The sequence below is a fragment of the Podarcis tiliguerta genome (assembly GCF_965153285.1).
Source record: "Podarcis tiliguerta genome assembly, chromosome: Z".
In the NCBI taxonomy this organism is placed as follows: Eukaryota; Metazoa; Chordata; class Lepidosauria; order Squamata; family Lacertidae; genus Podarcis; species Podarcis tiliguerta.
Genome location: NC_139553.1, coordinates 2,589,524 through 2,613,805, shown reverse-complemented (window position 1 = coordinate 2,613,805; position 24,282 = coordinate 2,589,524). Strand labels below are relative to the sequence as shown.

The 24,282-nt window shown below is 47.5% G+C and overlaps 1 protein-coding gene across 10 annotated transcripts in view; it reads left to right on the top strand.

Annotated features, from left to right (window-relative positions):
- The window catches only part of DAB2IP (DAB2 interacting protein), a 312,170-nt gene that overhangs the window by 82,879 nt on the left and 205,009 nt on the right, over positions 1 to 24,282 (top strand). For all 10 annotated transcript variants that reach the window (XM_083422907.1, XM_083422915.1, XM_083422919.1 and 7 more), the window contains exon 2: positions 9,377 to 9,480. In XM_083422907.1, the coding sequence (XP_083279033.1) occupies positions 9,377 to 9,480 (104 nt within the window). The remainder of the gene's footprint in view (positions 1 to 9,376; positions 9,481 to 24,282) is intronic.

The following is a 24,282-nucleotide window of genomic DNA, read 5'->3' as shown; positions in this document are numbered from 1 at the left end:
GTAAAGGCTGTTTCCATGGACCCAGTCCCAAGGGCTCAGGGAAGAGGCCTTGGGGGATGCATTTGGCACCCGAGCCCACCTCTGGGGGTCCCTCATTTTTAACCTCTATTGCTTCACACTTTAGAATTGTAGAGTTGGAATGGGGCCCCAAGGGTCATCTAGTCCAACCCCCTGCAATGTAGGAACCACAGCTAAAGCATCCATGAGAAATGGCCAGCCAAGCTCGCTTTTAAAACCTCCAACGCAGGAGGGTCCATCGCTTTCCACTGCCGAATGGCTCTTACCATAAGAAAAGTCTTCCGTTTAGGCGGGATCTCCTTTGTTGTCATTTGAATCCATTGGTTTGGGTCCTGGCCTGTGGAGCGACACAAAACAAGCATGCTCCATCTCCCATGTAGCAATCCTTCAGGCATTTAAAGATGGCCACCGTTTCAGCTCTCAGTCTCCTCATCTCCAAGCTAAATGTATACCCCTTGGGGTGCCCATAAACCTGGCTGCCTCCCACTGCCTCTCAACCTTCAGCATCTAGTCTACTGCCTCCAGGTCAGGAGGTCCAAGCAGCAGCCAATGTAGCCCTCCCCTCTCTGACTCTGCGTAATCCCTTTACAAGGAGGGTTTACTCTGTCAGGAAGGAGCTGGTCTTGCCTGGGGTGATGAGGTAAATGCACAGCACTTGCATTTAAGATGCGGGAAATTAACCTTTCAGAGCACTGGACACATGTCTCAGGAAAGAAAAGGAAAAAAAGGTATGGAAAGTGCTAATTGTTACCATTAATAGGTGCCAATGGGGCATGACAGCATTTAAATGTGTCCTGCAGTCTCGCATTTCCCCAGAAGCTGAAATGTTTCCTCCCCTTAAAACCTGAAATGTGAGCACACAGACTTAACCCTTTGCTTTTGGGGCTGTTTTCTCTATGAGAGAAATTTGCAGTGCTGTTGTGCAAATTGTTCAAACCCTCAACCAATCCAGGCATCTTGGCAGCGCCTGCCAAGGCATGTGACAAAATCTTCTGTGCGCCATGAATGCATCCTGCATGAAGAACTTTGTTAGTTTGTGCAACACAACAAGGCACAAACTGTGTGCATTCAGGTGTTTATAGCAGCAGCAGCAGTACCCCAGACATGGGCCTCAGCTCCATTCTGCCAGGTTCTGTACAGTCTCAAGCAGAAACAGGCAATGTTTGGATGATAGAAAGCTGCCTTGTCCAGAGTTGGACACTGGTCCATTGAGCTCAGTACTGTCTACACCAGGAGTAAACAACCTAGAATTGTAGAGTTGGAAGGGCCACCCAAGGACCATCTAGCCTAACCTTCTGCAATGCAGAAATCACACCTAAGGAACCCCCGACAGATGGCCATCCAACCTTTGCTTAAAAACATCCAATGAAGGTGAGCCCCCACCTCCAAGGTCATCCGTTCCACTGTTGAACTCTTGCCATCAGAAAAGTCCTAAGAAGAAGGCCCCTGCTGGATCAGGCCAGTTGCCCATCCTGTTCTCACAATGACCAGCCAGATCTCTGTGGGTGTGATGGCCTGGGACTGGGGCTCGGACTCGGAACCAGAGGAGTCTCAGTCTGCACCGGATCCTTTGCTTCAGGCATCGCCTGAACCAAGTCTGGGGCCTGATCCTGAAGAGTCCCAGTCTGCACAGGTTCCCCTGCAACAAACACCAGCTGGGCCGAGTCAGGGGCCTGACTCCAGATGCGGGGATTCCCTTGTTGCCTTCAGCTGGGCCATCTCTTCCAGCTGCTCCACTACCGGTTGGGTCAGGAGAGGCTGAGGCGGCCCCTGGGTCTAGTAACCCACCGACGTCTCCCGAGCTGCAGAGACTGAGGTCTGAGAGAAGGAGAGACCTGAGTACTCGCAGGAAGAGTGCTCGCCTTTGGGTGAAACAGGGAGGTGAGTCACCGGGGGATCAGGACCGGCCGCTACCTTGACAAAAATAAAAGGCTGTCGGACCCACCCCCCTCCCCCAGGTTGCGGGAGCAGCAATGCTGTATGCTAGATCCTGTACCTGTCCTTGCCTGGTTTCCTGCCTCGTGTCCTGCCTCGGCCCTGTCAGACTGACTCCCACCAGAACCTTCAGATTCTGGACTGTTCCTGTACCGCGTTTCACGGGTTACCCCCGGGCCCAGCACAGTGGGAAACCAGCAAGCAGGATTCGAGAACAAGAGTATCACTCTCCTCTCCAGTGGTTTCCACCAGCTGCCATTTGGAAGTATTGCTGTCTCCCAACTGCAGAGCATAGCCATTATGGCCACTGATAGTTCTCTCCTCCATAAATTACTGTTAATTCCCTTTTAAAGCCATCTAAGTTGGTGGTGCCTACTGGGGGAGCAAGTTCCATAGTTCCATAGATTAACTCTGTGCTTCATGAACAATTACTTCCTTTTCTCTGTCCTGAATCCTCTAACATTCATCTTCACTGAATGTCCATGAGTTATGGTGCTTTGATATACAACAGGCTCTGCTATATATCTCTTCTGATATACAGAGTCCCAAACAACCTGGACCTTGAATACTTAAGGGAGCACCTCTCTGTCTGCCTGTAAGTTCACATCTTCTGCGGAGGACCTCATTGATGCCACAGTGCTTGGAACTGTAGATTTGGCAATAAGGCAGGGGTGGGCCTTTTCTGTGGTGGTTCCCCCACTCTGGAATGCCCTCTCCCACCCTGAAATTCAGTCGACACCTGCGGTAGTGCCATTCGGTTGCCTGGTGAGAAGCTGGCTGTTTGTTCAGGCCTTTGGGCATGACTGCTGCTGTTATCTGATTCTGATGCATTATTTTGATTGCATTTTCTCTGAGGTTTAAATAAGTCTTCGTTGTTATGTTGGGACCCGCCCAGTGGTTCCAGGATGTGAGGCAGGATGCAGAGAGCCAAAATCAAGTAAATTCAACTCTGCATTCCCTGGCAGTTTTTCCTGGGGACCGGCCCCAGCTGTTCTCTCATGGGTTGCGGAGAGAGCAAATGAGTCTGTGAGTCTGCCTTGCTTGAGCTTCAGGGCCTCATTCCCTTGTTTTTTGGGACTGTGTTTATTAGCAACTATATCCCAGGTACAAGACGCCGGCGGCAAGGGAGCTTGTTCTTGCAGGAGGAGTTGCCCTTTCCAAGGTATTCATTAGGGGATGTTTCCTTGTCCTGCACAAGCAGACAGTCCTCCCAGCAATTTGCAGATTATACCTTCATTTGTCCACTTATTGGCTTGAGATCACAGCAGATTCAGGGGTTTAGCACTCTGGGATGGCATTTGCCATCCAGTAAGTCGATGGCATGTTATTAACTTAAAACCCTCCAAATCTCTCAGTAATGATACAAGTGGCCTCAGAATCCGGAGAAGTTAACAGTCTGTAAAGGAGGGATTAGTGGCATGGGGTTGAGATATGAAAGGAGATCCCGTTCCGGGTTTAAAAGAGAAGGAAGGGGCTTTATTAGCACATGGCACAAATGCCAGCTGGGCAGAATGAGCGGGCCGCTGGCAGCCAGGGCTCTGGCTGAGGCTTCCAGGCCTCTCAGCCAGCTCACCTGCACTCTTCTGATTAAGGCGAGCCTCTGGAAGATTTCACGCCACTAGCTTTCAAGGGGCAGAGCCAAAATGTATTTCTGGAGTGGAGAGTTGTTTTTGCAAGCCTTTTGAGACTTGAGCATGCCACTTAGGGGCATAGTGATGCAGCAGAACAGTTGGGAGGATGCCAACAAACCAATGTTTGCTGAGGGTACCGTTGGGTCATGTTCTAGCCAATCAAATTGTTGTTATTTCTATACCACCTTCTCTGCAGACCAGGACTCACATATTAAAAACGGCACTGATAAAATGCAAAAAAAGCTAAAAACATATGAAAGATAATAGTTAACAAAATGTCAAACATTAATAGAAGTGTGTGTATATATATATATACATACATGTTGGTGGAGGAACAGCAATGAGGGAACCAGCCTGGCTTCTCAAGGGAGGGAATTCCAGAGCCTGGGATCCAGAGCCAACATGGGACCTGAGATAATTGCTCAGTGTGCTGTCCTTCAAAGGAAATCTCACCAGTGCAGCCCAGCCCAGTCCATTCTCACTTCCCAGACTCATGAGGACCAGACAGCGAGGCAGAACTTGCAGATCAACTTGATGTGGTGATGGCCACCAACTTGGATGGCTTTACAAATATAAGGACATCAGAACAGTCTGCTGGATCAGCCCATGGCCCATCTAGTCCAGCGTCCTGTTCTCACAGTGGCCAACCAGATGCCCATTATGGGAAACCTGAGCACAAAAGCCCTCTCCCCTCCAGTGGTTTTCAGCAATTGACATTCAGAGACAATTGCTGCCTCTGACCTATTTTTTATTATTATTGCCCAAGGATTTTAAATTATGGTATTTTTCAACTACGGTAGTTGACTGGTTTTTATTATTCCTCTTAATTGTTGGGTTAATAGCTATTGCCGTTTCAAAAAACTTGGTGTCCATCTTCAGATGTATGGCAACTTATACATTTTAAAAATAAATTTATATGAGAATTGAATGAAAATGCCACCACTTTGTTCCAGTTTCAGCCCTTGGGGTGGGGATGTCATCTCCCAGTAAGGCCTCTCAATGCTGCTGCAAAATGGACCACTCTGTGCTGACAGAGAAATGGGAACTTCAATTCATGTTATTTTTGCATGCAACTTTTACAGAGATGACCAAATAGATGGTTTACATCTATGCCATGAAAATACCAGGAAAGACGCTTGAGTGCTATTTGGCTGACTTATTGCCTGATGGAAAATAATGCAATGACAGAATTTGCTAGACTTCTAGCAATAATGGAGTTGCGCAGTTTCTCTTTGTTGCTTCAAAAATTCACAAAGGGAGTCTATCAGTTTAAATGTGTTTACAAAATCATGTTCTTGCTTTATATATGTGTATTACATTTTATGTTAGGAATGGTGTGGTTTTGGGTTAGACTGTATCTTGCTTTTAATGGGTCTTTAGCTGAATAATAAAATATTGTTTGATTTGTAAAACTTGAAGCAGAGGAAGGCATAGGCAAGAAGGCAATTTTACTCTCTCTCCCCTCCCCATTTTGTACCAAAAGTTTTTGGCTGAGAGCTTTGGGCTCAGCAATAATTTATGCCCCTCCTTTCTTCTAAGCTGGAATTCAAGGCAGGCTCATCCCTGGGGCTCCCAGGTGGTCCAGGCACCAGCCAAGCCCAGATCTGCTTAGCTTCAGCAAAGTGAGCCCATCACATGAATTCTGATCGTCCTTCTCGTCCGTTACTCTGGAATGTATATGTGAACTACAATTGGGGCATACACAGTGCATCTATTGGGAACAATACACATCATTATTTTAGCTCCTTGGCTTTTGCAGCAGGGATCTGAGCAGACCCTCATTCATTCATTCATTTAATAAGAAGAGCCTGCTGAATCAGGGCAATTGCCCTGTCTAGTCCAGAATCTTGTTCTCACAGTGACCAACCAGTTGCGACTGGTACTCATAAGCATTATTGCTTCCAGCTGCGTTCTCAGTGTCCTCAAGTTCTCAGTGAATTTGTCCTGTCCTCTTCCAAAGCCATCCAAATGGGAGTCCATCACAGCATCCTGTGGAATTTGGTTCCATAGTTTAACTATGCACTGTGTGAAGAAGTGCAGTCGATCCTTGGAAGCTGAACGGGATCTGTTCCTGAAGTCAGTTCGACTTTCAAAACATTTGGCTTCCAAGGCATGGCTTCTGATTGGCTGCAGGAGCTTCCTGCAGCCAGTTGGAAGCCGCAAAAGTGCCACGAGTTGGAAATGGCTTTTAAAGTCTTCATTAAAATTCGCCAGCATTTTGACGCAAAACCTCCTAACGCACAGGTGCTTGTAGGTAATTTTGCCTAATACCCAACTTTTTGAGAAGTGGTTTACCCTAATAATTTGTGTTTCTTTGATATTGTTTTGCAAATGGATGCATTGTATGGACACTTTTGCCCCAGTGTATGCATTCTTCTATCCCCATTTGAATGGAGGACTGCATTGCAAAATGCAAAATTCAGAAAAGTGTAAATTTTGAGGCTTTTGTGTTTCATTCCAGAAAGTGCAAATTAGGTAGGTTTACCTTTCGCTGTAGTGATGTAGGGAAGTGAGAGCTGGACCATAAAGAAGGCTGATCGCTGAAGAATTGATGCTTTTGAATTATGGTGCTGGAGGAGACTCTTGAGAGTCCCATGGACTGCAAGAAGATCAAAGCTATCCATTCTGAAGGAAATCAGCCCTGAGCGCTCACTGGAAGGACAGATCCTGAAGCTGAGGCTCCAGTACTTTGGCCACCTCATGAGAAGAGAAGATTCCCTGGAAAAGACCCTGATGTTGGGAAAGATGGAGGGCACAAGGAGAAGGGGACGACAGAGGACGAGATGGTGGGACAGTTTTCTCGAAGCTAGCAGCATGAGTTTGACCAAACTGCGTGAGGCAGCTGAAGACAGGAGTGCCTGGCGTGCTCTGGTCCATGGGGTCACAAAGAGTTGGACACGACTAAGCGACTAAACAACAACAACCCTTTGCTGTGAACTGAATCTAATGTTGACCCCACCCACAGCTCATCTGCCACACCATTTTTCTCCTATGTTTTTTATTGCATTTCTTAACAACAACAACACCTCCCCTTCTGTATATTGCATCTTTTTTGCGGCTTTGCTTTTATTTCTGAATTATGCTGATGTCACTTAAACTGTTCTTCTGAACATTTAAATGTTTTTTCTTTAACCCTTTGCATTGTGATTTTAACTATTTCAGTCCTCCCCCCCTCCCGGGCTGCTCACTGTCCAGGGGAGGGGAGTCATTAAGATATATAAGGAACAGTGGTGTAGCGTGGGGGGGCGGGGGGGCGGGGGGGCGGCCACACCGGGCGCAACATCTGGGGGGTAGGGTTAGGGGGTGCAAATCCACGGGTTAGGGGGTGCAAATTACTTGCCTTGCCCCGGGTGCTGACAACCCACGCTACGCCACTGATAAGGAATGCATATTTTGAATCATAGAATAGAATCATAGAATCATAGAGTTGGAAGAGACCACAAGGGCCATTGAGCCCAACCCCCTGCCAAGCAGGAAACACCATCAGAGCACTCCTGACATATGGTTGTCAAGCCTCTGCTTAAAGACCTCCAAAGAAGGAGACTCCACCACACTCCTTGGCAGCAAATTCCACTGTCAAACAGCTCTTACTGTCAGGAAGTTCTTCCTCATGTTTAGGTGGAATCTTCTTTCTTGTAGTTTGGATCCATTGCTCCGTGTCCGCTTCTCTGGAGCAGCAGAAAACAACCTTTCTCCCTCCTCTGTGTGACATCCTTTTATATATTTGAACATGGCTATCATATCACCCCTTAACCTCCTCTGCATGGAGTTAGGCAGAGTCACAGCAGAGCATAAGAACTCATGGGGTAGTGGGGTTATGCCAAAGGTTTTGAGGAGAGCCTGGCAAGAATCTAGAGAGGGGACAACCTGTAGGTGTTTGAGTAGGGAGTCCCAGGTATAAGTGTCAACCAGAAAGAAAGGATGGGATCTTTGAGGGTGGCTGAGAGCTTCAGATAGTGTGTGTCAGGATTATTTAGTAGTAGTAACACAATGAAACCCCAGGAGGATCGCGCTGCCGGGGGTGGTGCGCTCCCCCGCCCCCTTCTTCCTCCGCCAGTGCTTTAGCTGAGATTCCTGCATTGCAAACCTGAGAATTTCAGGTGCCAAAGGCCAAGGCAAAGAGGCCTGTCTTTAGCATTTTCCAAAAGCTGCATGCGGGTGGCGCTGTGGGTTAAACCACAGAGCCTAGGACTTGCCGATCAGAAGGTCGGCGGTTTGAATCCCCGCGACGGGGTGAGCTCCTGTTGCTTGGTCCCAGCTCCTGCCAACCTAGCAGTTCAAAGCACATCAGAGTGCAAGTAGATAAATAGGTACCGCTCAGGCGGGAAGGTAAACGGCGTTTCCGTGCGCTGCTCTGGTTCGCCAGGAGCGGCTTAGTCATGCTGGCCACATGACCCGGAAGCTGTACGCCGGCTCCCTCGGCCCGTAAAGCGAGATGAGCGCCACAACCCCAGAGTTGGCCACGACTGGACCTAACGGTCAGGGGTCCCTTTACCTTTACCTAAGAGCTGCACAATGAAGAAGCCAGACGCACCTCTGCAGGAAGGGAACCCCACAACTAAGTTATGGAGTTATACATGGAATTTCTCATATCTGGCTCTATGTGAGCTTTGCACCTCTTGTGTCAAGAACCTGATTCTGTTCCCCAAGGTGCCTATTTACCCTCACGCTCCTCCACAAAGCAAGGTCTTGTGTGCTTTAAACACCCATACCCACCCCGCACTGCAGAAGCGAGCCTAGTTCTCTTGACGGTGAGCTGTGGGTCGTTGCAATGTCGTAATATTTGTGATCAGGCACGCCCGTTGGTGAAATATTGTACTTGAATGATGTTCTTGAATGTTTGGCTAAGTGCAGTGATTAGTAATGCCTTCTGACTGTCTCCTTCCCTCCCTCCCTTCCTCTCTCTCCGCCTTTTGCATATTGATTGTCTTGGAAACTGAAGGGTACTTGTTCGTTCAAGAGCCTGAATTCTCTCTGAGCTTGCAGGTGCTTTTCCTTGGGTCTGGCTCGCTTCACAGTCGACACTTGCCTTAGCTGACTTATGAGCCTTGATGCAGACAACCCACTTCACGTGCACCCATGGGGTCCCAGGGATGGGAGGCCAGCACAGCCAGTGGTCAGTCAGGGTTGATGCGAGTTGTATTTTACCTTGCCCTACTCCTTTCTCTCCATTGCAGCCCATTATTGTTCCTCATTAGGAGCACAGGGACTGGCCTTACATTGAGATAGTCCATTGGCCCATCTAGCTAAAATCAAGATGGCAGGTTGCATCTTCGAAAACTGCATCAATTTTATTCAAATTCTGTGTGAAATCAAGAGGTTGGTTTTTAATCTATGTTTCCTTGTGACACTTTTTCAAACCCCGTCTGAATGGCTCTGTTACAAATAAGGCCCTGTTGCTATGTGTTCCCTATCTCATGTTCCCATTTGATTTCACATTTCACTTGCAGGCGCTTCTTGTGTCCTTTATGTAAGAAGTACCACAAAGCATAAAATACCATGTAAAAAGATTGAACTGAGCAACAAAGTCACCTAGCAATTACGAAATGCACTTGGAAGGTCTCTTGACTTTAAACTCTGTTTGCATGGGAAGTTGTCAGCAAAACAAAACATCCTCGAGTGACGGGCGGAGAGAGACAAACTTCCAAGTGGCTTTTCCCACGGGGACCCACTACCTGTGGCATAGCCCACCTATAGCATTCTTGTGCCGTTCTTGTGATTCTTGCATGCTCACACGCAGCTCCTCTTTCTGGTGTGGTCCTCCTCATTCTCCTTTTCTCTGCTTTTCACAGAGTCCCCACCAGAGAGGACAGGGCAGCGGCGTGGTCTGCCCAGTGGGGGGGCAGAGAAGAACCCCAGCATGGAGCCGGCTGCCACGACGCCGTTTCGTGTCACGGTAAGTCCCCTTGTCTCTGTCTGTCTGTTTCCCAGCCCAAGCTGTGATTCCTTGCCAGAAGTTGGGGTTCTCTCCAACTCTACAGTAATGTGGCTCGTTTGTAAGCTCTTGTTCGTATTCACATGAGGGGTCTCAGTCTGGAAACTTTTTAGAGGAACAAAACAAACTAGGAGCTGCAGACCATCATTGGTGTTACTGCCTGGCAGAATGTCCTGGATCTCACTGCAGGATGAACTCAAAACTCGCAGCAGGGTTTCTTCCAATATTTTCAATGCCCAAATGGTTGTTGTGGCAAATAGGCAAAGATCAAAGGTGCAACAGGTGCTCTGCACAGCTGAGTGAGCTAAGATGTTGGTCCCCCAGGTGGCACACACTCTTGAGTTCCCTTATAAAGGAAGGGGGCTGGCACAACTTCAGTATGGCAAGAATGTTGGACTGGGCAAGCAAACAGGAAATCCTTCTGGAGGGCTAGAGCCAGCTGTCTATTTGTTCCAGAACTGGCATCTCTGTGACATGGGCAATGGAGGAGGCATCGGTGGTGGGTCAAAAGCAGACTGGGAAATGGACTCTGTTTGCAAGGCAGGCTCTGGCAGTACCAGGGTGGTGCCGGAACTGGAGGTGAGGCTGGCATGGGATCAGGGGGTGAAGCGGGCACATAGTGTCTGGGTGATGTGAGAGGGAACAGAGCAGAGTGCCAAGCTGATACACTGCCCTCCCTGGAATCTGATGCCTCATCCCAACTTCCCCCAAGGGCCCTTTTTCACTCAAGGCTCATTTATTATTTATTGTCATCATTTGTTTACTGCATTTATATCCCACCCTTTTCTCCAAAGAGTTCAAGGTGGCATCCATGATTGGTTCTCACCCTCCTCGTTTACCATATTTTTCGCTCTATAAGACGTACTTCCCCCTCCTAAAAAATAAGGGGAAATGTGTGTGTGTCTTATGGAGCGAATGCAGGCTGTGCAGCTATCGCTGAAGCCAGGAGAGCAAGAAGGATCGGTGCGGGAGGAACGCTCCCCCTCCCCTGAAGAGGCTTGGCACAGCTATCCCAAAAGCCAGAACAGCAAGAGGGATCGCTGCGCAGCAAAAGCAGCGATCCCTCTTGTTGTTCTGACTTCACTTCGCTGGAGAGGCGCTGCACAGAGAGGGAGAGAATATTTCTTGTTCTCCTCCTCTAAAACTAGGTGCGTCTTATGGTCGGGTGCATCTTATGGAGCGAAAAATACAGTAAACCCTACAACAACCTTGCAAGGTAAGTTAGGCTGAGAGGCAGCAGCTGGCCCACGGGCACCCAGTGAGATCCATGTCAGAGTGGGGATTTCAATACTGGTCTATTGAGTCACAGTCTGACACTATAACAACAACAACAACAAAACAACAACAACAACAACAAAACAACAACAACAACAACAACAACAACAACAACAACAACAACAACAACAACAACTTATTATTTATACCCTGCCCATCTGGCCGGACCCCCCCCCCCCCGCCACTCTGGGCTGCCTACAACAGAATATTAAAATACAATAGTCTATTAAACAGTAAAAGCTTCCCTAAACAGGGCTGCCTTCAGAAGTCTTCTAAAAGTCTGGTAGTTGTTCTTCTCTTTGACATCTGAAGGGAGGGCTTTCCACAGGGTGGGTGCCACTACCAAGAAGACCCTTTGCCTGGTTCCCTGTAACTTGGCTTCTCACAGTGAGGGAACCACCAGAAGGCCCTCAGCGCTGGACCTCAGCGTCCGGGCAGAACGATGGGGGTGGAGACGCTCCTTCAGGTATACTGGGCTGAGGCCGTTTAGAGCTTTAAAGGTCAGCACCAACACTTTGAATTGTGCTCGGAAACGTACTGCGAGCCAGTGTAGCTCTTTCAAGACTTGGTTCTCAACCCATCTCAAGCTGCTAAGGTTCTTCCCCTAGGTTGTCAACTGGTAACTCTTCCCAGCCCTCGCCCTGGTCTGACATCTCATTGGGACTCATGACACGGTGGCTCTCCAGATTTTCAGAAAAGGGTGCTTTCCCACCTCACCTGGAGATGCAAGAGAGGACAGAACCTCTGAACGCAAAGCTAGTGTTCTGCCACTGGGCTTTGGCCCTTTCCTGGCACAACCAACAAGCCTTGAGAAAAACCTTAGGTGGAAGAGCACACTGGGTTCTAACACAGCTGTTTCCTTAGCTTGAAGTTCTCTGCCTCAAGGGTGCCACCTTGTTTGCAATACTAGCCTTCCTGATCCACCAGTCAGCTGCTCCCCAAGAGCCAATCCCAGCACAACAGGCTCTATAAAGCCTTAGCCTCAGAGCAAGCATTTCATGCTTTGAGGACACCTCATAAGAACGTAAGAAGAGCCCTGCTGGATCAGGCCAGTGGACCGTCTAGCTCAGGACCCTCTTCTCAAAGTGGCCAAATAGATGCCTGTAGGAAACCAGCAAGCAGGATTCTAGCACATGAGAAACACTCTCCCCTCTTGTGGTTTCTAGCAACCAGTGTTCAGAAGCATTGCGGTCATCATACGTAATAGCCATTGACAGCCTTCTCTTCTGTTAATTTCTCTAATGATCTTTTAAAGCTATCCAAGTTAATAGCCATCACTTCCTCCTGTGGGAGGGAGTTCCATAGGACTTTCTTTTATTTGTCTTGAATCTTCCAACATTCAGCTTCATCAGATGCCCACGACTTCTAGTGTTATGACAGAGGAAGGAAAACTTCTCTATTCATTTTCTCCATTACCGTGCATAACAACAACAACAACAATTTATTTATACCCTGCCCATCTGGCTGTGTCTCCCCAGCCACTCTGGGCAGCTCCCAATCAAATGTTAAAAACAGTACAGCATTAAATATTAAAAACTTCCCTAAACAGGGCTGCCTTCAGATGTCTTTTAAAGATAGGATAACTGCTTATTTCCTTCACATCTGAAGGGAGGGTGTTCCATAGGGTGGGCGCCACTACCGAGAAGGCCCTCTGCCTAGTTCCCTGTAACTTCGCTTCTCGCAGGGAGGGAACCACCAGAAGGCCCTCGGTGCTGGACCTCAGTGTCCGGGCAGAACGATGGGGGTGGAGACGCTCCTTCAGGTATACTGAACAGAGGCCGTTTAGGGCTTTAAAGGTCAGCACCAACACTTTGAATCGTGCTCGGAAATGTACTGGGAGCCAATGCAGAACTCTCAGGACCGGTGTTATGTGGTCCCAGCAGCCACTCCCAGTCACCAATCTACCTGCTGCATTGTGGATTAATTGCAGTTTCCGGGTCACCTTCAAAGGTAGCCCCACGTAGAGCGCATTGCAGTAGTCCAAGCAGGAGATGACCAGAGCATGCACCACTCTGGCGAGACAATCTGTGGGCAGGGAGGGTCTCAGCCTGCGTACCAGGTGGAGCTGGTAGACATAATCTTACAAACTTCCACCATATCTCCTCTTGCCATTTCTCTCAACTAAAAAGTCCCAAACAACCTTTCTCCACAGGGGACTCGCTGCATAACTTCAATCATTCTGGAGGCTTTTTTTCTGAAACTTTTCCAACTCTTTCTTAAGTGCCTGCTTCCTGTCCCCAGTTTTCACCTTGGATTTTGATCCCTGGACGGGGAACCTGTGGTCCTTGGACTACAACTCCCATGTTCTCTAACCAGGCTGGCTCCTGGGAGTACAACACCACCTGCAGTGACATAGATCCCCTTCATTGACATCCTAGAGCCTTCCCAAAGCCAGGCACCATTGTCCCTGTTTTTGAGTATCCTGTTTCCAGTGAAGGACAGCTCTGGGCGGTCAGGGATGTTATACGACCGTACAATCCACTCTTCATACAAGGGGATTCTTGCTTCTGGTAATCCAAGTCCGGCTCGGCAGTTAGATGGTTGCCCTGAGCATCCTCTTCACCAGGCACAGATATTTCAAGCTTTTTTTGAATTTGTCAAGATAAGTGTGTGTCACTGGCGCAGACGGAAGAAGGTGTCATGGTGTATAATTCTGTGTATGGGTCTGTTCTGTCAATATAAATTATTGCTTCAGCTCTCAGATTTCCTTTTTTATTGCATATGGCACGCTGAGTTGGACGGAGGGCGTAGGGTGTAGGGCACTGGCCCCAGACTGATGCCTTCCAGAGCCTTTTGGGATTATAACTACCTCCATCCCTTATAAACCCAGGAGGAGGGGTTGGAAGCACCTGTCAGTTTTATTTTTCTCCCTTTCTCAACCTGAAATTCAGTTCTCTAGATTTCTACAGCCATTTGCAAATAAAATAAAATAAAATTGAAAATTCACACAGCAGTTTGGGGTGAATTTCTCCTAATAAGCACATTTTTGTACTTAGTTTTGACTAATGTGCACATTTTTGCAACGAAGTTTTCCATTTTCAGAGACAGAGAGAATGTGAACTTTATTATTTATTTTTTCTTGAAAAGGGGACACACTTGCAACAGATCACCCGCTGTTACAACACACAATTCTTATACCATGAGATAACAGCCCATCCACTAAGAAGACAACTCCTGTGTTGAATATCTTTTGTTTCTGCTTTTTGTCCTCATGCAAGTAGAAATGTAGCCATCAGGAAAACCAGTGAAGCGGAAATGAGCAGAGCATTTTAAAGCTTACTTCCTGCGCTTATTAAACACGTCAAATGGCTTTCAGAAGTCGTAAGACTGCCAATTCACCCAAACATCCCCCCCCATTATATTATATTCATAATATAATGCATTTATATCTTATTTTCACTAAGACTGTCCTTCTTATGCACACTTTCCCCTCACATTGCCATCTTTTTTTTTTTTTAAGCACCAGTTGGTCAGAGAACTGCATTGCAAAATTTGGATCAGCGCAGATCTTGAGGAATGGCTAAGTCTTGGTCCTCATATTGCTTCAGAAAGTGCAAATCAGCTGTAGTTACTGACTTTCGAGTACAGTGGTACCTCGGGTTAAGTACTTAATTCATTCCGGAGGTCCGTTCTTAACCTGAAACTGTTCTTAACCTGAGGTACCACTTTAGCTAATGGGGCCTGCCACCGTGCAATTCCTGTTCTCATCCTGAAGGAAAGTTCTTAACCTGAGGTATTATTTCCGGGTTAGCGGAGTCTGTAACCCGAAGCGCCTGTAACCTGAGGTACCACTGTACACTCCCAAACCAGCCGTGGCTCTGACTTCGAAGGGTGGGGCAACACAACAGGAACCAGTCTCATCAGGTGAAGAGGAGGGCGAAGGAGGATGGTTCCAGATTGGGCCTCTTTCCAGAATGTTCTCTATGCTAATTCAGGCTCATCTGTGCTTTGGGGAGGGGAATAAAAAAATAAATAAATCCGAAGGCTGCCTCAGAACAGGCCTCTTTCCTTGGCCCCTCCCGGCCCTTTCTCTTTTCCGCAGCAGTGAGTTTTTGCGGCCTTCTGCTTGAAGAAATAATCCGTAAAGGATTGCCCAGAGGAAGATTTAATAAGAGAAGACAGCATTTGTCTTTGGCAAGGGAGGCTTGGTCCAGCTGTTATTTCCCTTTAGTCTCAAGAGAGCTGCTTCTCTTAAGAGGAGACGCCTTTGCTATTTGTGCAAGCTCTAGAGCAGCCTGGACTCTGGCAAATATTAGGCTCGTGGGGGTGGGAGCGAACCTCCTCTCATTAATGAGGAAAGGGACATTGATCATCACTCTGCTCCCCTGTCCTGCTGGGAATAGCAAATCACAGGGAAAATTTATCGTTAAATAGAATTGCTATTCTTTCGCGGGCAGGGCAACGGAGAACTCATCTGGAGAAAATAGAGCTTCATAGTTTTGGAGTTGGCCTGTTTTAAAGGCCTAAAACTACCTCCTTCAAGGGCTGAGGTGGACCTCAATCAGACTTTTCAGGCTAGTCAACTAGGTATGTTGACATTTTACCGCTCTCTGACTCTTAAAAACTGACATTTTGTAGCCTGTCCTTCCTAAGAAACACTGCTGGATCAGGCCAGTGGCCCACCTAGTCCAGCACCTTGTTCTCACAGTGGCCAACCAGGTGTCCCAAAGAGAAATTGACAAGAAGGACCTGAGCACTAGACCGTTCTCCTCTCCTGTGGTTCCCACAAACTGGTATTCAGAAGCATTCCTGCCTCTGTCTGTGGGGGTAGAACATAGCCATCCTGGCTAGTAATGATGATGATGATGATGAAGATGATGATGATGATGATTTATTTGTACCCTGCCCATCTGGCCGGGCTTCCCCAGCCACAAAGATTAAAAATACATCAAAATGTCACACATTAAAAACTTCCCTGAACAGGGCTGCCTTCAGATGTCTTCTAAATGTCAGGTGGTTGTTTATCTCTTTGACATCTGATGGGAGGGCATTCCGCAGGGCAGGTGCCACTACCAAGAAGGCCCTCTGCCTGGTTCCCTGTAGCTTTGCTTCTTGCAATGAGGGAACCACCAGAAGGCCCTCAGAGCTGGACCTCAGTGTCCAAGCTGAACGATGGAGGTGGAGACGCTCCTTCAGGTCTACTGGACCGAGGCTGTTTAGGGCTTTAAAGGTCAGCACCAACACTTTGAATTGTGCTCAGAAACGTACTGAGAGCCAGTGTAGGTCTTTCAAGACCGGTGTTATGTGGTCCCGGCGGCTGCTCCCAGCCACCAGTCTAGCTGCCACATTCTGGATTAGTTGTAGTTTCCGGGTCACCTTCAAAGGTAGCTCCACATAGAGGGCATTGCAGTAATCCAAGCGAGAGATAACCAGAGCATGCACCACTCTGGCGAGACAGTCTGCGGGCAGGTAGGGTCTCAGCCTGCGTACCAAGTGGAGCTGGTAGACAGCTGCCCTAGACACAGAATTGACCTGCGCCTCCATGGACAGCTGTGAGTCCAAAATGACTCCCAGGCTGCGCACCTGGTCCTTCAGGGGCACAGTTGCACCATTCAGGACCAGGGAGTCCCCCACACCTGCCTGCCCCCTGTCCCCCAAAAACAGTACTTCTGTCTTGTCTCGCACTTTGAAGAAGTCACACAATATCCTGAGAGATCCCACCCATCCTGCTCACAACTTCTTTGAACTGTTGCCTTCGGGCAGAAGATATAGGACAAGGAGAACACGAACCACATGCCTTCTGAATAGTTTCTATCCAAGAGCTTTGATTGCACTAAATAATGATCTCAGGGCCAGTTGTAAGAAATAGCAAGCAGGGAGTAGGAAGGAATGAGATAGGGTTTAGGTCATGTTATGCTTTTAATAGGTCATGTTATATTCTGGATTATGTATGTTTTATAGATTATGTCTGAATGGGATGAGAGTGTCGGAGGTACGTGCAAATGTGTATGTGAAGCCGGTCTTTGGGTGGGTGTTTGATTTTCGTTGTTGTGTATACTGTGTATATACGGACAATGAACAAATAAATTTCTATTCTATTCTATTCAACCTCAATCTGTTAGCTGCCATCCATCCTCCAACCGCCTCCAGACCCTCACACAGGACCTTCACCGCCTTCACTGGTTCTGATTTGAAAGAGAGGTAGCCATCAATAGCCCTCTCCTCCTCCATGAATTTGTCTAATCCTCTTCTAAAGCCATCTAGGTTGGTGGCCATCGCTGCATCCTGTGGGAGATAGCTCCATAGTTTAACTATGTGCTGCAGGAAGAATTTTTCTCTTAAAAGAAGAGTCTGCATACCTGGAGATTATTTTAGCTTTACAATACTTCTGCAAGATATGTGAGGATGAATATGTTTGGGTTTCAGGCTATCAAGCCGAGGTTCATGGGGGCTGTAGCTTTCTCTGCAGAGTTTTACAGGTCCTGATTTGGAGGCAATTCCTACCCACTTACGTTGCTCAGAGGTCTTTTTGGATAGTGGGATTGCCTTAAACCGAGTCAGACTATTGATCCATCAGATGTTAACATGCAGCTTGCCTGGCATCCATTAACTTGGAAACTTCTGCATGCGGGTCATAATCTCTAACGCCAAGATATGGATTGACTCCCAAAGATAAGATTACATCAAGCTGCCTTCTTCCAGGGCGAACCACATCTCTATCTCATCCGATAGTATTGACCAGCAGTGATGTGGAGGGGAACACGACTTCAGCTGTGTTTGCAGAGCAAGAGTAGTGAGGACCAGGGTAGTGAGCAGAACTGCTCCCCTGGTCTGGCACGTGAATGAGGTGACAATGAGACTTTCAAGTTTATTTGTGACAGATTCGCTCAGAGAAGGAGGTGGAGAAAACCATGCAGATACTTTTTTCCTTTTCTTTGTTCTTATTTCATGCTAGCAGTTTAACTGGGCAGCCCTTGTTTGCAAGATTGTTTGCATTTCCAGTTGAAGCTAAAGGCTCATTTCAGCTGACGTGTGTATTATTATTATTATAAAATAATTTTTATTAACCGGCCAATCTAATCAAATTAAATCACATCACATAAATTCCGAATTACAAAGCCGAATTTTAAATTTTGTTGGGGGGACCCATATTTCAAGATCCGAAGGGGGATTCTGATCATCTTCTTGCTACTGCGTTAATGTCCAAATCAGTCCAAATCAGTCCAAACAGAGTTCATAATTCTATCCAGTCTTGTCTTGCTGTTTCCACATCACATCTTGTTCATATATTTTCTCTTTTTTCTTTATGATCTCTTCTGATAGTCTCCTTAAGCCGATAAACACCAATAATAATCCTGTGTGAATTTTTCTGTTCTTCCAATCCTCCAATCAAGATGGTTTCCATATATCATCGCCTTCATAGATAACATCGCTCTTTCCATCATTAATCTCGCAAAACTGTCGCTCTTAAGTCCCTCTGAGGAGTTTCACCCACAATATAAAAACAGCTCTATTTCTCTATTTCTCCTCCCAGACTCAAGACCTCCGACAGAACTTCCCAATATGGCGACGGCATTTTTAACTGCGTCATTCCAAAGCTCTTATACATTCCACGCTCTTCTTAAAACATGCTTTGGTTCGAAAGTTTATCTCCACACAGCCTTAAATCCATAGCTTAAGTCCTTAAAATGACATTTCTGACTTGTGAGGGGAGGGGATTCTTGTTTAATCACATAAGGAAAGAAAGGAAAGTTTTTTTTCCCCTCCCCCATCAGTCATTTGCCATACAGAGTCTTGGCATATCTTCTCATGATTTATTCTTGTTCCTCCAACTCGTTTTATCAGAGATCTCTTCTGTTAACAGTCTTTACTCCCCCTCCTTCCTTGAAATATGTGTATTCCTTTATCCAAATTGTTTCTTTTGAAGTTCTTGCAGCTATTGGCGCGGATCAGGGACGGTGTCCAGGAGCGCCGAAATCCCACAGGAGGGCTTTGTGCCTAGTGCCCCCATCCCCACAAATTCGGGGGGGGGTATAGGGCACAGCAGGCAAAGGCAGTTCCCCCCCCCCACCATCCTGGGGGGGGGGGGTAGGGAGGCTAATTACTCCCATCATAGCCTCCAAATTACCTCGTGTGGGTCGGAGAGATGTTATTGTCAGCCATCTTCTGATGCGCCCCCTAGTGGCCCCCTCTCCTCTCCTGTGTTTTCCTGCATCTGGTATTCAGAAGCCTCGCTGCCTCTTGACCACGGAGGCACAGCGCAGTTGCTGTGGCTCATCACCTCCTCCTCCATGGATTTGTCCAAACCTCCATCAAGGCTCTCCAAATTGGTGGCCATCATTGCCTCCTGTTGGGATGCGGTGGCGCTGTGGGTTAAACCACATAGCCTAGGACTTGCCGATCAGAAGGGTGATGGTTCGAATCACCACGACAGGGTGAGCTCCCGTTGCTCAGTCCCTGCTGCTGCCAACCTAGCAGCTCAAAAGCACGTCAAAGTGCAAGTAGATAAATAGGTACCGCTCCAGCGGGAAGGTAAACGGCGTATCCGTGCGCTGCTCTGGTTCACCAGAAGCGGCTTAGTTCTGCTGGCCACATGACCCAGAAGCTGTACGCAGGCTCCCTTGGCCAGTAAACGAGATGAGCGCCGCAACCTCCGAGTCCTCCACAACTGGACCTAATGGTCAGGGGTCCCTTTACCTTTACCTTTAAGACCTTAAAATTCTTATAACACCATAATGACGAACTTCTGCACTTTAAAATTTATCCCCACACCACTGTTACCTACTCTGGCTGGCACCCACCTCCCATCAACTCCTAACCAATCCTTCTAGCCAGAGACACCGGGAACTGAACTGATGATCTCCAATGGCAGCGCATATACACACACCTTAGATTCTTCTTGACTATCTTTATACACAAAGTGAATCCAAGTTACCTTCCAGCCACTGAGGCATTTTTTCCTTTCCCTCCTCTCTTCCCCCCAATTTCACTCATAAGCCACCTCCCCTTTGCTCCCCAAAATTAGTTTTTCTGGGATGGCTCCTGGAGAAGACCTTTCCATGAGATACTGCTCTGCTCTGCTCTATATTGGTTGTTGTTGTTTAGTCGTGTCCGACTCTTTGTGACCCCATGGACCAGAGCACACCAGGCACTCGTGTCTTCCACTGCCTCCCGCAGTTTGGTCAAACTCATACTGGTAGCTTCAAGAACACTGTCCAACCATCTCATCCTCCGTCGTCCCCTTCTCCTTGTGCCCTCCATCTTTCCCAACATCAGGGTCTTTTCCAGGGAGTCTTCTCTTCTCATGAGGTGGCCAAAGTACTGGAGCCTCAGCTTCAGGGTCTGTCCTTCCAGTGAGCACTCAGGGCTGATATCCTTCAGAATGGAGAGGTCTGATCTTCTTGCAGTCCATGGGACTCTCAAGAGTTTCCACCAGCACCAGAATTCAAAAGCATCCATTCTTCAGTGATCAGCCTTCTTTATGGTCCAGCTCTCACTTCCATACATCACTACTGGGAAAACCATAGCTTTAACTATACGGACCTTTGTCGGCAAGGTGATGTCTCTGCTTTTTATATTTATCCCCCCCCTGAATCTACCTATCTAGCTATGGTGGTCCCAACTCACATGACATATTAAGAGGTGGCTTTTAAAGCAATTTTATCATCACATAACGTAGACAAATTTTTGCCTCTTCATCTCAAGTCACTGTCCCCACCCCCACCTGCAAACAAAACACACTCAAGTAAATTATGTTTTAATAGCCAGGTTTGCCTGGATGGGCAGCATCTGCCTCATGTGGCTCGCAAGGAGAGCTGGAACCATGTGTCAGCTGGCGCTGCCTCTCCGCACCCCAACCCCAACCCCAGCAGGAGCACCCAATCTTTAATTGAAACCTAATTGTTTACTAAACCACTCAAACCAGAAGAGGAAATTACTATAATTTTGGTCTGTGGATGACTCCCTTCCCCCGCCCTGGCTGCAAAAGAAGGGGAAGAAGTGGGGGTTGAATTTTAAGGAGAATAGGAACATTATCCTCAATGATACATAAACAGAAAGCGATTATCATTAAACTGTCAACGGCAACTGGATTTAGATAACGAGTCTTGATGCCAGCAAGAAATTATATGCAAATGGTTTGGGGAGGATTTATCAGTGGGTTCAGTCACTGCTACATGAAGGGGAAAGGAGTAGTGGTGCTTTTTTTTGGTGAAAGTGGTGAGGCTGGTGGCGTCACCTTTTCGCAAGGTAGCCACAGGTGCGTAGATCTGCTGCTTCTGAATACCCCAGGAGGGGAGAGTGCTCTTTCGCTCAGGTGCTGCTTGCGGGTTTCCCAGTTGGGGCACCAGGATGGCCACTGTGAGAACAGGATTCTGGGCTGGATGAGCCATTGGCCTGTTCCGGCCTCAGAACTCTTCTTACATTCTTATAACGGAGAATTCTGAGGGCTCCCTTGGACAAAAAACAAGGACACCAGCCAGGAATACCAGAGCAAAACAGCAGCCAGTAGGCTTGGTCTTTATTGAAGACTGTCGCAACAGGACTCCCACCTGCCACAAGGTGGAACAAGATGGAAGCCCCGAACAAAAGAGAACCCAAACTTTTATTAGCTGCTAATCCCCATGTTAAAGGTAAAGGGACCCCTGACCATTAGGTGCAGTCGTGGCCGACTCTGGGGTTGCGGCACTCATCTCGCTTTACTGGCTGAGGGAGCCGGCGTACAGTTTCCAGGTCATGTGGCCAGCATGACTAAGCCTCTTCTGGTGAACCAGAGCAGCACACGGAAACGCCGTTTACCTTCCCGCTGGAGCGGTACCTATTTATCTACTTGCACTTTGACGTGCTTTCGATGCAGTGATTTTTTCCTGGGAGAATGCAGGGGTACACATACCCCTAAACATTTTGTGAATCTAAGTTTGGCCTCACTGCGGGGCAGTATTTCAATATGACTAGGGAAATGAGAGTACCCCTAAACATTTTTTTAGAAAAAAAAAACACTGCCTATATGAATGGACATACTATATGAAAAGAACATGCAAAAAACCCGCAATGAAAACAGACATGAAAGTACCATAAGATATAATTAATTAGAATTTCAAAGTAACACAGTAAAATGGCAATAAAATATAAAGCAGAAACTGAGCAGTGTGGTCTAAAAAAAAAAAATTCCCTAAAATGTAAGCAAAAGCTTGTCTAAACAAATATGCTTTCAGTTTTCCCTATAACCCAGTGTTGGCTGTTCTGAATTACCTGCTGCGGAGAGAAAGGTCTTCTTCCACTTGGACCTTTTGGGTGAGGGTCCAGGGGGTGGTCCCTAGGACCTTCTGCACACCAAACAGATAAAGGTAAAGGTAAAAGTACCCCTGCCCGTATGGGCCAGTCTTGCCAGACTCTAGGGTTGTGCGCTCATCTCACTCTATAGGCCGGGGGCCAGCGCTGTCCGGAGACACTTCCGGGTCACGTGGCCAGCATGACAAGCTGCATCTGGCGAGCCAGCGCAGCACACGGAACGCCGTTTACCTTCCTGCTGGTAAGCGGTCCCTATTTATCTACTTGCACCCGGGGGTGCTTTCGAACTGCTAGGTGGGCAGGAGCTGGGACCAAAAGACGGGAGCTCACCCCGCTGCGGGGATTCAAACCGCCGACCATGCGATCAGCAAGTCCTAGGCGCAGAGGCTTTAACCCACAGCGCCACCCGCGTCCCTCACCAAACAGATATTCTGGAACTAAATTATGATCCCTCCGCAAGCTAGTGCAAAACTTGAGCCACCTAGTTGGCCTGGGATAAATATTGATTGCTATGTGGAATTTCCATAGCGGGGGAAGTTTATCCCAGAGCTTAGAGCTGTGGTTTCATATTCGCCCAGCTGTGTGGCTTTTCAATTTTCACCAATTTTGACAGCCATTTCCCAGCATGCAGCAGCTGCCATCAGCTGGCGTGTGGTTGCAGAGATTTGAGCTTGACAGATTTGAACACTGGACTGTGCTGTGGGAACCCTCTCTGGGTTCATCATGTACTTTGGGCTGGAGACTGCAATGACAGCCTACAGCACTCGGAGCGGTGACCTGTTTTTGCTGAATGGATGGGGCACGGCAGAGTTATGGATCTTTTTCTTTTCACCCTCCCCCCAAGATCTTGTCACTGGGGCTTCTGGCTGTCGAGAAGAGTCCTGCGTGGAAGGAGAAAATGACAGTGGAGTGGATTTTATTGGCAGGGCCAGCTTATGTTGCAAGCAGAGGCATGAAGGAAGGATTTGATTCTCCTCCACCCTTTTTTTCTGCTCTATTTCTCATCTGGGCTGCCGTGTTAGGAAACGGGAAGAGCAGAGACATAATCTCACCTTCCATTTATAGAAAGGAAAGGGCCTTTTAGATGCACAGTGCAAATTAGGAAAATGCTCTTTTGGATACTTTGGGCTGCATGTCCGGTTGTCTCCCTAGTGACGGGTGAACCGGTCAAATGTAGTTTCTCATTTTTCCATGCTTAAAGTCTGTTCTCCAGCAGCATCTTGGTAGGAATTTCTTCCAATGTATCCATTTTTAAAAATGCATTTTTGCCCAACGTACATAATTTTGCAAAGCAATCCCCCCCCCCCAAATGTGATGCATTTTTGTATAACCGCAACTTGTTCAAAACTGTTTCTAATGTGTTTTTATGCTGCAACCAGAGCTGGGCCATTAGGGTGAAGGCATGTAATAAATTGATGATGATGATGATGATGATGATACTAATAATACTAATAAATGCAGACAAATCTGATGATCAAATCAGGAGATTCTCAGCACAGCAGAGTGCATATAAGAACCTCTTAAGAATGAGAAAATGAGAGTTATGCTAATAAATTTTTGAAAGATCTTGGGGAAGCCATTATTTACAAAAATGCAACAATGCTTGGCTGGGGAATTGCATTGCATTGTAAAATTCAGGGAAGCGCAAGTTTCAAATGACAGCTATGTTTCAGTTCATGTATTGTTTTCAGAAAGTGCAAATTTGGTAGGTTTCCCCTTTAATGTGAACTGAATTCATTTTTACCTCCCTTGCTATTCTTCTGTGCTGCACCCTGGATTGGAGGCAGGCGGGTTTCTAAGGAAAGGCAGACTCTAGTTTCCACCTCTAGGGCCTGCTCCTGTGACCTTGCTGGGAGAAGACCCGGCAAGATTTGGACCCTGAAGTCTCAGAATCTGTGATGTTCCTGACCTGATAAATCTCTTCACCTCACACTCCCAAATGCTGCTTTGTATTCAGGCACAATTTCAGGGAGGGCCTTGGCATCGCCGGCTCAAGACATTTTGCTACCTGAGGCAAAGGACAAGATTCAACACTGGTAGTTGAATATTACCCCAGTACTGGTGAAACATCTTCCACTGCACTTGAGGGCAGCAGCCTGGCATAGGTACAGGGCAGGCCACATGGCACACACAGCTCTGGCCACCCCCTGCACTTCAACATCTCCTGAATGAGGCAGGTGCCTCACTTTGCCTCATTGTAGGGCTGGCCCTGGGCCTGGGAGCCTCCTTGGGGAGAGCTTAAGAAGCATCCTCACACTC